Source organism: Pelodiscus sinensis, chromosome 1 (assembly GCF_052426305.1).
Source record: "Pelodiscus sinensis isolate ZL-2025 chromosome 1, ASM5242630v1, whole genome shotgun sequence".
Classification (NCBI taxonomy): Eukaryota; Metazoa; Chordata; order Testudines; family Trionychidae; genus Pelodiscus; species Pelodiscus sinensis.
In genome coordinates, this window is record NC_143052.1 from 143,299,828 (window position 1) to 143,312,362 (window position 12,535).

The 12,535-nt window shown below is 51.7% G+C and overlaps 1 protein-coding gene across 5 annotated transcripts; it reads left to right on the forward strand.

Annotated features, from left to right (window-relative positions):
• The first annotated feature begins 362 nt into the window (after positions 1 to 362).
• MLF2 (myeloid leukemia factor 2) lies at positions 363 to 8,917 on the forward strand. Of its 5 annotated transcripts, none has more exons than XM_075903787.2 (8): positions 363 to 442; positions 1,191 to 1,263; positions 1,471 to 1,597; positions 2,690 to 2,725; positions 5,189 to 5,242; positions 5,651 to 5,776; positions 7,021 to 7,180; positions 7,262 to 8,917. In XM_075903787.2, exons 2-8 carry the CDS (start codon positions 1,214 to 1,216, stop codon positions 7,438 to 7,440), a joined length of 732 nt encoding a protein of 243 aa, XP_075759902.1. In that variant the 5' UTR covers positions 363 to 442; positions 1,191 to 1,213; the 3' UTR covers positions 7,441 to 8,917. The 5 variants fall into 5 exon arrangements, 4 of the variants coding, with proteins under 4 accessions (XP_075759902.1, XP_075759900.1, XP_075759892.1 ...); XM_075903785.2 differs by having other exon boundaries at positions 424 to 442; positions 1,174 to 1,263; XM_075903777.2 differs by lacking the exon at positions 363 to 442 and adding an exon at positions 488 to 769.
• The last annotated feature ends 3,618 nt before the right edge of the window (positions 8,918 to 12,535 follow it).

Genomic DNA, 12,535 nt, shown 5'->3' on the forward strand with positions numbered 1-12,535 from the left:
CGCACCCTCCAGCAGGCACAGGAAGCAGTAAGAGGCAGAAGCAACAGTCAGTGCTGGAGGCCCTGGGGGCCCAGGCAGCAGAAGGTGGCAAACAGGTGCGGGAACTGCAGAGCAGCGCTGGCCGGGCCGGAGCAGCCGTGGGCCCAAGGGGTCACCCCACCTCTGGCCTAGACCCTCGCCCCGGCTGGGCCCAAGGGAGGAGCCCCACGGAGCAGCGGGGAGGCGGAGCCCGAAACCCGCCGCGGCCCTTCGACGCCTCCGCCGCCCCCCCCCCAGCCGCGCGGCTCCCGGTCTGCGGCGCGAGGGCGACCCCTGCTGCCCCCCGCGGGCACTGCGCGCCGGCCGGCCGGCTCCTCCCCGCTCAGCTGACGGCGCCGAAGCCAGGCTGCCGGCAGCCATTTCCCGAGCAGCCTCACAACAAAGGAGCCCGGGGCCACGACGGGTATCGCGCCCCGCCCCCGCCCTCTGTGGTCGCCCCGCTCCCGGCCCGGGCCCCCGCCGCTCCCCGGCCCCTCGCCCGCGGCGCCGCTGGGGCCGGGCCGGGCTGCGCTGCGCGCTGCGGCCGCGGGGAGGCGCTGGCGGGCCCGGCCCGACCTCACTTCCTGGCCCGGCCCCGGTGCGGCTGGCGGCGCGCTCCCGGCGGCTCCTTCCCCGGCCCCCCCGCCAGGCCGCGGCAGCTCGGGGCTGGATGGGCGCGCGGGCTTGAGCGGCGCTGCCTGGAGCCCGCGGCAGAGGAAGGGCGGCGGCGGCGAGCGGCGGACCCCGCCAGGCAGGGGCGCGGGCGGGGCGGGGTGCGGGGGTCCCGGGGGCTCGTGCCTGCCCGCGGGCGCTGGCTGCAGGGCGGCGGCGCTTGTGTCCGCGCTGGGACGGCCTGGTGCCTCCGCCTAGCCCCGTGTGAACGGGGGCGCCGAGCCCGGCCCGGCCCTGCCAGGGCTCCCCGGCCGGCGCAGGGGTGCGGGAGAGGTCGGTGCGGGGGTTACACGCCCGATCCGGGAGCGGTGGTTTGGGGCGATGGCTCCTATTGGCTGAGCCGCCCTCTCAGAGGCGTCTGCGGCCGTCGCTCTGCATAGGGCCTGAGGCTATCAGCAGGGCTGCACGGCCTCGTGGGTGCTCTTGAGGTGAAGGCAGAGGGGGTCATGCCCTGTGTCCCCCGGCTTGCTTGTGTTCATCCAGGCTCCCTCTCTGCACAGCCCTCCCCGGATCCGAAGGAAGCATGTTCCGGTTCATGAGGGATGGGGAGCCAGAGGACCCCATGTTTGCAATGTGCGTATGAAACTCCAAATATGTATTGTCTGGTGTGGGAGTGGGTCCAAGTAGATGACATTAGGGAAGACTGGGTGTCAGGACTCACAGATTGTATTTTCCACTCTCAGAGGGAAGTAGGGTCATGGTTAGGTCAAGGAGTCAAGATTGGTGGGGTACCTGGGACTTTGCTTCCTAAGGTTTCCTCTTCCTGTTGACCCCCTGCAGGGACCCTTTTGCTATTCACCGTCAGCATATGAACCGCATGCTTTCTGGAGGCTTTGCATACAGCCCCTTCCTCAGCATAACTGATGGGACCATGCCTGGGGCACGTCAGGCCAGCCGCAGGATGCAGGTAAAGGGGATGCTGAGTATAGTTGAAGAATCTGCCCTGTGACTTCCCATATGGTTAGGATGGGGCAGTTCTCTTTGCACAAAGTGGGGGAAGGAAAACTAGTCCCCTAAAACGTAGCTGTTATATTTCTTTTACTTCATATTCTTCCCTCCAATCCACTGTCTTGCAGAGCATTAGTGTCTTGGGGTGATGGAGGACAAGTGCCGTTTTGCAGAGCTTAAATTAGAGGGGGGGAGGGGGCAACTACGACCCATGGGCTGCTTCTGACTCCACTGACCCTTCAGTTCACCCCCAGGCTCCTACTATGGAATGGGTCATAACAGCCTTGCTAGAAGGAGCTAGACTAACTCCTGAGTAGGGGGGCAAGCAGGGGCAGCTAGCTCCTAATATCTCCCATTCTGTCCCCTCAACTCCCCCAACTCCTGGCAGTGTGGTCACTGTGCCACCAGCTCTAATGCTCTGGGCTGCATGGCTGTAGCTCCGGCTGAGTGGCGCAGTCAAGGTGGGGGTTGGAGCAGGGAAGAGGTCCTAGGGGTGGGACGTTGGGGGGTTGGATAGGGAACAGGGAGTCATGGGGGAGCAGTCAAGTGGTGTTGAGCTGGGACGAGGGAGTGGAATAGGTGATGGGCAGTCAAGGGACATGGAGTGGTGGGAGTTGGATAGGGGGCAGGAAGTCCTGGGGAGCTGGTCAAGGGGTGGAGAACTAGGGAGACTGGATAAGGAGCAGGGAGTTCTGGGGAGCTGGATGGGTGTGGGAGGTGAGCATCAGGCAGGAGTTGGGAGTTACAGCCTTTACCCTTCTCAGCCCTTCATATAATTTCCATATCTGCTGTGACCTTCAGGCCAAAAAGTGTGCCTGCCCTTGGCCAAAATTAATCTCACTAGAAGAGGTTTGAAGGTGTCGCTTCTCCCCCAGCCTATACCTTAAGTGCAGTGGAGGAGCATGCAGCAGTTTGAGAGACAGTGTTTGTTAAATCATTTGGCCACTTGGTGGACTGTTTCTTTCTATTTCCTGTGATGGGGAAGGAGTCCTGAGTATGGACAAAGGATGAGTCCCTGCTAACTTTTCTTTCTCTTTTTTGCTCCCTGCAGGCAGGAGCCATCTCACCCTTTGGAATGTTGGGAATGGTAAGGCCTCAATTTCTCTGTGCAGCTCTGGGGCCTTCCCCAAAACATAACATCCAGATTTACAGCCCCCCAACAGGTCACTTTATCCCCAAGTTCTTCAGGTGCTCCAAATAATCAGCAGTGCTGCGATGCAGCCACCTCTAGGTGAGCGTGTCGGCAAATACAATACTGGGAAGGGGGAAAGAACATGGACATCGGGGCAAACCCCGGATCATAGGAAAAGACCCTAACACGGTGTGGGCCAGTGGGTCGGAAACCTGGGCTTGACTCATAGCTTTCACTGGCCCTCTGACTTTCTGAGGTCAATTTATTTTTCTGTGCCCCCTTCAGTCTGTTTAGAGTAGAGTTTCTCTTATTAAATGGTTGCACAGAATCTTGCACAGTTGAACCCTAAGCTCAGTTGCTTCTGTGATACAACGAATAAATACACAAATGGGAAGAGCAGGCGGAACTCTGGCTGTTTAGGTATGACCCTGCAACCCACCTGCCAAGCAAGCTGCCTGGAGCTCAGAGGGGGGCAAGGCTGAGACTTGGATTCCAAGGGCAGGTAATAAATCTGAGCTGGGGACTATTAACTATTCAGGAAGAAGACCTGGATACCATTAAAGAGTCTTAATGAAAACCTCTGCTTAATGGGTAATGGTTGTAAAATAAGCCAACAAAACATTAGCATGTCCAGGAATAGGACGGAAAATAATAACTGAGCTATTACAATGTCTTTCCATAAATCAGTGGGATGCCCTCACCTGGAACACTGTCTCCCCCCCCCCCCCCCCCCTGGTCACCCTCTCTCCGAAAGGACATAGCAGGAATAGAGGGAGTTCAGTCATGGGTGGCAAAAGTCATTGGAAACCTAAAGATTTTCATATGAAGCGAGATTACTGTTTCTGTTAGGGAAGGAATGAATAATAGGTTACATAAAATGAGAAGTCCTGTGACACCATAGAGACTAACCAAAATATGTAGAATCATGCACTTTCATGGGCAAAACCCACTTCATCAGGTGAACTGGAGTGGAAATAACAGAAACCAAGAGATTTTACTACATGCACACATGCAGCAGAAGTATCTGTCAATTATAGGACCCATGTTAATGAAGCTAATTAAGTGGGCTGGATGTGTCTCATACATATACTTTGATGTGGAAATGCAGATGTTAATGGCAGGACACCATCACAGGACCTAACCACATAAGACACGACATCAGGGGCTCATACAGCTGCATCTCCTCTAATGTGATCTATGCCATCAAGTGCCAGCAATGCCCCTCTGCCATGTATATTGGCCAAACTGGACAGTGTCTGCACCAAAGGATAAATGGACACAAATCAGACCTCAGAAATGGTAACACAAACCTATAGGGGAACACTTTAACCTGCTTGGTCACTCACTCCTGGATTTAAAAGTAGCCATCTTCTACAAAGGAATTTCATTAACCAATTACAGAGAGAGTCTGCAGAACTGGAATTTATCTACAGATTTGACACCCTTGCCCTGGGCCTAAACAAAGACATTAACAAGTTTGGCAACAGGGTTTGTTGCAGGGGTGAGTGTATATGATGTGTGGCTGCTGGAAAGGATTTGCTACTGGTTGGGGAGCTGCCTGTAGGCAGGGACTGGTCTGTCTCTCAAGGCCTGTGAGAGTGAGGGATTGTTTTCCAGGATAGGTGGTAGATTATTAATGATGTGCTGGAGAGGTTTAAGCTGGGGGCTGTCGGTGATGACCAGCGGTGTTCTGTTATTTTCCTTGTTGGGTCTGTCTTGAAGTAGTTGACTTTTGGGCATTTGCCTGGCTCTGTCAATCTGTTTCCTATACAATTTACCTTTCTCCTGTTTCAAGAATTAAATTGGCCATTTAAATTGAAAGGTAGCACATCTGAAGCTGAGAAAAGACAAAGTTTTGTATATTTCATGATTCACTTGTGTAACTCATGCTCTCGGGTATCAAAAATGACTAGATGTTTGAATAGAGAATGAGAGCAGCCATAGTTATGTTAGATCAAGAAAAGCAATAGCTGAGGGAAGTCCCCCAAGAAATGGCATATAAGAGGGAGTAGCTTCCCCTCGGGACAGGCTGTTCCCTAGTTGTCCACAAGGGTTTCATTAACCTTCAGTTGTCATATCTGGTCCTGGCCACTATCAGAAACAGGATACTGGGTTGGTCTAGTGCCAAGGCACTCTTTCTGTGAGTCCAACTCAAAGCTGGGGGACTCAGACCAAGAGTGGGCTTGTGTCTCACGCCAAGATTCTGGGAGTTGCTGAGCTAGACTGAGATCTTGGGGACAAAGAGTTGATGTTAGGGTTGAGCACTGTGCAATTCTGCTACCATAGCCTGCTCTTCTGATCAGGTGAGTGGTTGGGAACCCTACTTTATTCTGCCTGGGGAGCAGCCTCCGTGTATCTTAGTGAGTGCATTCACTTGTCTCCCCTTCCCACCTGACTCCGTTCCTCCCCTCCTCCCAGGCAGGTGGCTTCATGGACATGTTCGGAATGATGAACGATATGATTGGGAACGTGGTAAGAGTCCATCACTGTTTGCATTGACATCACCTCTACCATCCTGGGGAATGAGTTGCCACCCAGAATCTCCGGTTTTCCACTCCTCCACAAGGGCTACCGCTGCTCCTGGGACATTGTCCCTCCCAAGCTGTAAAGATGGCATTGCCTATACATTTGGAGCAACGTGGGGCATGAGGAAGCAGCCCTTCCATGCAGAGAAAATGGGGAAGGGGAGCCCCCCTCACTCACGGAGCAGAAGGAACGGGGCTGGGAGTAATGGAACAGAGATGGGTGTGAAAGGGAAGAGGATGGCCCCTTTTTATCAGAAAGAAACCAAGATGGATGCTGGGGAGAGGAGATTATTCCCCACAGGGAGGGGCTCTTAGGAGCTGCTGACTGTGTTTCTTCCTTCCCTTCCCTCACCAGGAGCACATGACAAGTGGTGCCAACTGCCAAACATTTTCCTCCTCAACTGTCATCTCCTATTCCAACTTGGGTGATGGCCCCAAAGTCTATCATGAGACCTCGGAGACGCGCTCTGCACCTGGCGGGGTGAGAAGGAGGCTGCTGCTCCTGCCCCTAGTGATGGGCAGGGCACCACAGGCAGCTGCTTTTGCTGGGGGTGGATCTGCCTCATTTACTTGTTTGGCACTGATTGCTCAGCACACTTGATTATTTTTATTGCCAAGCACAGTGGTGGGCAATCTGTGCTTGGGGGCCAAAGGAGGCCCATCAGGATTCTGTGCCTGGTCTGTGAGATGTTTTGTTTGTTGCTACCCACAGTTCTGCTAGCTTCTGTTTGCAAGTGACACACACGTAAAGCAAGGACACATGGAGTGAGGGGTGGGCTGATTGCACACAACACTGTCTGTGGGAGCCGTGTGCTCCTTCTGCTGCCAGTCAAAGTGCTGCTACAGTTCAGTGGGTACTGCCCACAAATTCTAGGGACACAAGTGCAGTTAGCTAGACTGCCCTGTCCCAGGAGATGTCTTGGTTTGCAAAATCTTGTGGTCCATTGAGATGGAGGAGGGCCCAATCACTAGCCCAGATTGCCCATCGTTGCCATGGCACCTATGAGCCTTAGTCATGGACCAGGACTTTATTGGGCTCGGTGCTGTTGAGACACGGAACAGGAGAGAACCCCTCCCCCGGAAAGCTTACAATTTAAGTATAACATAAGAGATGGATGCGTATTGGATGAGGGAGGTGTATAAGTAGAATTCAGTATTGGCTAGCATGTTAGGCTTGATCTGTGTGCACCAGCAGTTTAATCCTTGTCAAATTTTTGTGGGCATCATGGCCGAGAAGAAATTTGAAAGTGGATAAGGAGGTAGTTTTTCAGATGTTCACAGGAAGCACCTCCCAAGGGTGAGGGCAGCATGGGAGAAAGCACCAAGGAAAATGTAACAAGTGGGTGATGGAGGATGGCAGCATGGGTCCACTGAAGGTGACATCGGCAGCTTGGTAGTGAATGAGATAAGTAGTGTGAGCACTGACTATGAAGGACGTTCTGACTGAAGACAAGCAGCTTATGTTGGATGCATTTTTGCACAGAGGTGAGCGAAAGCTCTGGGGATATGAGGTGAGATGGGAGTGGTCGGTGGAGTCGTGCCAGGGCTACAGGAAGGGTTTGGTTGCCCTTTGGTTACTCCGTTTGGAAGTGGTGGAGAGATAGTCCACTGTTCTGTTGAAGGGCTGGGGAAAGGGACTAGTAGTTCAGGGTGGAAACGAGGGGTGCCAAGCAGGTTTGGGAGGGTGATGTGAGGGACTGACCTCGCACTACACTCTGTACCCAGATCCGCGAAACGCGACGGACCGTGCGGGACTCAAACAGTGGCCTGGAGCAGATGTCAATCGGGCACCACATCCGAGAGCGAGCCCACATCATGCAGCGCTCACGGAACCATCGTACGGGTGACCAAGAGGAGAGGCAGGAGTACATCAACCTGGATGAGAGTGAGTGCTCAGAGCGCTCCTGGGGCTCCCGGATTCCAGCCTGCCTTCCCGCTGAGCTGGCTGTTCTCTTTCCTTGTGTAGGTGATGCAGCTGCGTTTGACGATGAGTGGAGGCGAGAGACGTCCCGGTACCGGCCACAGCGAGGACTGGGTTATCGGCGTCACGAGAACAGCGGTGGCCGCCGTTCTGAAGGGACACCTCTTGCTATTGAGGGCCCTGAGGATTCCCCATCCAGACAGGCCCGCCGGTACGACTGGTGAATCCGGAGCAGATTTTTTTGGGGGGTGCAGCGTAGTCACCCCCAAATCCACCTACTTTCTCTTGTAAGTCTGACTGTCCTCTCCACTCCCCCCATTGTGTGGCTGCCTCACTCCCTCTGAACCTCACTTTCAGTACTCCCAACATGGGGTGCAGGGCCTCAATGTGAGCCACTTTGGGGGTGTCAGTTGGAGAAGGGGGGCATGCTCCAGAGTCCAGCAGGAAGCTTCCTCTTGGCAGCTCATTTTTGCCAACACCCAAAACAGGGTGGGTGGCTTCAGCCTGAGTCACTTCAGACACTGAATGGGGAGACTTTCCATCCTGGTTCGGGGCTGATAGTGTGGGAGTGTTAAAACTTGGTTTCCCTCCTTTTTGTCTGTCTGTCTTGTGGACACACTTTGGGGAGTTTCTGCCACTTGCACCCTGGATCGTGTGGAGTTGCTGTCTTCCCTCGCCAGGCAAATACAATTGTGGGTTTAATTGTGTGAGGAAATGGGGAAGCAGCATCTGGGGAACCAAGGAGATAGTGTTAAAAAATGTTACTAAACTGAAGTTGGAGACTGTCTGCAGGAAATGTCTATTTACAGATGAAACCAAACTTTCCTGAGGTCAGCTCAAGTCTAGATTCAATAGAGGAGTGCTGGGTTTTCTCTTCCTCCCAACATTCTGAATTGGGTTTACTGGGATTTGATGTAATGCTAAGAATTTATCCAATTCTCTGATCAGTTTCTCTTGCTGAGTTTTAAATTGCAGTGCTTGGTTTTACCTTCTGTACCATCCCTTTATTTATACCTCTGTAACTTGCATTCTCTCTCTCTCTCTCTCTCTCTCTCTCTCTCTCTCCCTCTCCCTCTCCTCCCTCTTTTCACCTCCTCTCAGGTACAGACAGTGAAACTCTGATGACAAAACACTGCTTGGAATCTTCTTAAATTTAATATTAACCCCACCCTCTAAGCATTGAATAAACCCCACCCTCCACCCTGCTCTCCTCACACAGTGCGGGTGTTCCAGGGTGGTTTGGGGACCTCATTGGTGTACAAAGGACACATTTATTATCCTGCCTCAATTTCCTCCTCCAATTCTTCCCCCTCTTCCAGTCACCCTTGCTCAGTTCCCTTTGCCAGTATTTGTGGACAACAAGGGTCATCACCCTGTCCCATCCAGCTCTCCTCGTGCGCCTGGTTGGGCTGGTTCTGGAGTGGTATTTGGTCCCTTCTGAAATTATCATGTAGAAGAATTTCTTGCCCTATTGTTAGTCCTCCCTCACTGGGACAAAAGCCCTGGCTTCCTCTCCTGCTTCCTGGTATGGTGAGATGGAAGGATACGTGTTTGGGAGGGGGAGAGGAACAAGAACTGAACCAGCCTGTATCCCCCTGCCCATGTAATCCCTTGGCGGTCATCTTTCCCCTTTTTAAATTTGATTTGTGGAACTTGTAACTAGGTGTTTACTGAATAAAGGAACAAGAACTGTAAAGAAAATGGAGTTGGGTCATTTCTGCCTTCTCTCTCCTAAGGGAGCTGAATTGCCAGCTGCAGAACTGTTGCCCTAACAACCATTTCCCTTCAACCTAGCACTGCGTATGGGGCTGTCCTGTCCCTCCCTTCACTTCCTTGGTGAATCAATCTGACAGTCCCTGTAGTTTCTCTCTCTCTCTCTCTCTCTCTCTCTCTCTCTCTCTCTCCTGGGGAAAAATGGTTTACAAGATGGCAATTGTGAAAAAGCAACAGCAAGAAATCTAATTTGCTTTAAATGGTCTTGTTTCACTCTGTGCACACAAGTGAAGGAGATTGGCTGGTTGCTCTTTCAGGTCTTCTGTGCTCCCATGAAAAGACTCTTGGGGTCACTGTACAATGCAGGAGAGTGTTTCAGTTCATCTCTTTCTCTGTGTTTCAGAGGGAAGCTGTTAAAGGCTGTTGCTAGTCTGTTTATCTCCATGCCCTGAACACAAGGGGGATGCAGTGAAATCACAAAGCTGCACATCTGCCAAAGAAATAATACTTCACTTAGCATCATACTTGTTACAGCAGAATCTTAGCCTTGTTATTGCGAAGTATTAGCTCTGGGCATTGGCAGGGACTCAGGACACATTCATTGGAACAGCCACTGGATCAGGCCGTAGTTCACCAGGCTTATGGAGTCCCTGTAGGCAGTTTCTCAATATGGATCAGCTGTAGAAATATCTCAGACCAATGCACAGTTTGGCAAACTCTCTGCCCTGTTCTAGAACAGCTGCAGAAATGGGCAGTTTGCGGGAGAGATGTTTTCTGTGCATCCCCTGTGCATTGGAGATCAGGTACAGGAGCTGGTCCCTGTGCAGTGTGTTCACACTTCCCCATGTTACAGGTCCAATGGATCTTTGTCTCCATAGGGCAGTTGCACTCGTAATTCTGCTCTGGCCCAGTAGCTGGTTCTGATAGGGGCCAGGGTCTAGTTCCCTTAAGTTGGGGGTCTTCAGGGTCTCTCCATCTGAGGTGTACCAAGCAGCATGGGATGCATCCAGAAGAGTGAAGGAGGGAGGGGCAGCTGTGGCCATGAGGCACAGCGGGGGGGCGGAGGCGGGGGGAGGAGTCCCAGGGAGGGACTGGGAGTCTAGAGCGAGTGAGGTCAGTCCTGGAGGCAGCAAGGAAGGAGGTGGGAGGGGCTTGCTTACTGGAGAGCAAGGCTGGGAGGGACTGCCAAGGCAACGGTAACCCTGGCCCCAGTGGTGTGTTCCAGCCTGTGGAGGTTCTGGGACTTCCACCAAAGAACCAGCTGAGCTCAGGAAGGCACTGACAGCACAGAGGCAGTGGTTGTAACCAGTAACAACTCCTGGCCGTCCTCTGAGAAGGCAGCAGTGCTTGATGAGGGAGTCAAGCTTTGAAGCTTCTTAATAATAAGGCTCCCTTGCTGCCCCTTCCTCCTCCGCCCCATGCTCCCATGTAGTTGTTCAAAACTATACCTTCCTCCTGGCCACAGATACAAAATTCAGTCTGAAGGAGAAGGGCAGCTCACTCTCCAGCATTGCACTGGACAGAGTGACTGGCCTAATGCTGGAATAGCACAGGGGGGAGTTGGGCCCTTTCTGTGTCTGTCTGTCTGGTAGGGATCAAGTTTTATCTGGCTTCAGCCTATGTGCCTGGCCAATTATGGGACATAAACTTTCTACTTGCCCCACCTCCACCCCCACACACAGGGGTTATGTCTACATTGGCCCCTATTCTGTAATAGGGATGCAAATGTAGCACTTTGGAATAGGCAAATCCGCGGGGGATTTAAATATCCCCCACGGCATTTGCATTTTCATGGCTGCCGCTTTTTTCCAGCTTGTAGATAAGCCGGAGAAAGCGCCAGTCTGGACGCGATCCTCCAGAAAGTAGGAATAAGAGATCCTCTGGAAAAGAGCTTATTTTCCAGAGGATCACGTCCAGACTGGTGCTTTTCTCCGGCTCTCTCGTTGCTGCACTGTCATCTCCAGGATCTCTGCTTTCTCCAGGCATCACAGAGCTCTGGAATTCTGGGGGAAAGGAATTCTGGGCGCCACATTTCAAGAAAGATGTGGAGAAATTGGAAAGGGTACAGAGAAGAGCGACAAGAATGATTAAAGGTTTAGAGAACATGACCTATGAAGCCAGGCTTCATGAACTGGGCTTGTTTAGTTTGGAAAAAAGAAGATTAAGGGGGGACATGATAGCGGTTTTCAAATATCTAAAAGGGTGTCACAAGGAGGAAGGAGAAAATTTGTTCCTCTTGGTTTCTAAGGGCAGGACAAGGAGTAATGGGCTTAAAGTGCAGCAGGGGAGGTTTAGATTGGACATTAGGAAAAAATTCCTAACTGTCAGGGTGGTCAAATATTGGAATAAATTGCCAAGGGAGGTGGTGGAATCTCCCTCTCTGGAGATATTTAAGAACAGGTTAGATAGACATCTGTCAGGGATGGTGTAGACGGAGCTTGGTCCTGCCTTGAGGGCGGGGGGCTGGACTCGATGACCTCTCAAGGTCCCTTCCGGTCCTATTATTCTATGAAAATGGGAAGCTGAGGGAACTGCTAGAAAAATGCCCTATGCTGGAGCCTCAGAAGGTGCCAGAGAGGGAATTACTCACATTTTTGAGTCAGTGACTGAATTGCAGGAAATGCACTTTGAACTTCAGTCTCTTGGTAGTTTTTTGGGGTGCATCTACACTGCAGCGTTTTTCCAGAAAAACAATACTTGTGTCCACACTGCCATTGAGTTCTTTTGACAGAAACTCCAAAGAACAGGGGTTTTTCTGACAGCAGTAATCCTTTCTATGAGGAAGAAGCCTTTTTCCAAAAAAGCTCTTTCAGAAAAAGGCATGTGTGGATGCAGAAGGGGAAGTTCTTTTGAAAGAAGGGGCCTCCAGGAAAAAGCACAGGTGCCCTGATGGTCACTCCATCATACTAATCACAACTTAAATGTGAGATAGCGTCCGCAATGATTGGATGCTATCTTTTGAAAAAGGTCGCTTTTTTGTTGCGCTTTCGTTGTGTAGATGCTCTCTTTTGAAAAAAGTTTTTCTAGAAGATCTCTTCTGGAAAAGCTGCTTCCGAAAGAAGCCTGCAGTCTAGACATAGCCTTTAAGTTCCTCCTCCCCCTTTGCGTGAGCCTCTGACCTCATACCAGTGTAAGATTGTGCTTTATGGGGTGGGAGGGACAGAGACATGACAACTTTTCAGGTCCCTGAATTTTAGTGACTGATTCTTCATCTGTTGTATGGGCTCTGTTGAAGGAGCCTTCTCAGCTGCTCCAGGCTCGGTGGCTTATTTATTATGGACTATGGGGAAATGAATATGAAACCTCATGTAGAGACAGAGGCCTTGTCTCCATGAGAAAGCTGCACCAGTTAAATCAGGTTTTAAAGGAGATTAGGTAACTTGTGCAGATCTCTGGGTGAATGCTCTTAGTTTTGGATGAGTAGCTTTCAGCAGTTTAGCTTAAACTGATTCCTAAATAAATTAAGCTAAAACCCACCAAGTCTGTTTTAAGATGAAATTAAAATATTCAAGTGAGGGTTGGCACTGGTCTAATTCTGTTTTTTTTTAATTCATTCCTCTAGCTAAGTCACTGCTGCTCTGCCATATAGAGACAGTCAGGAAGGGA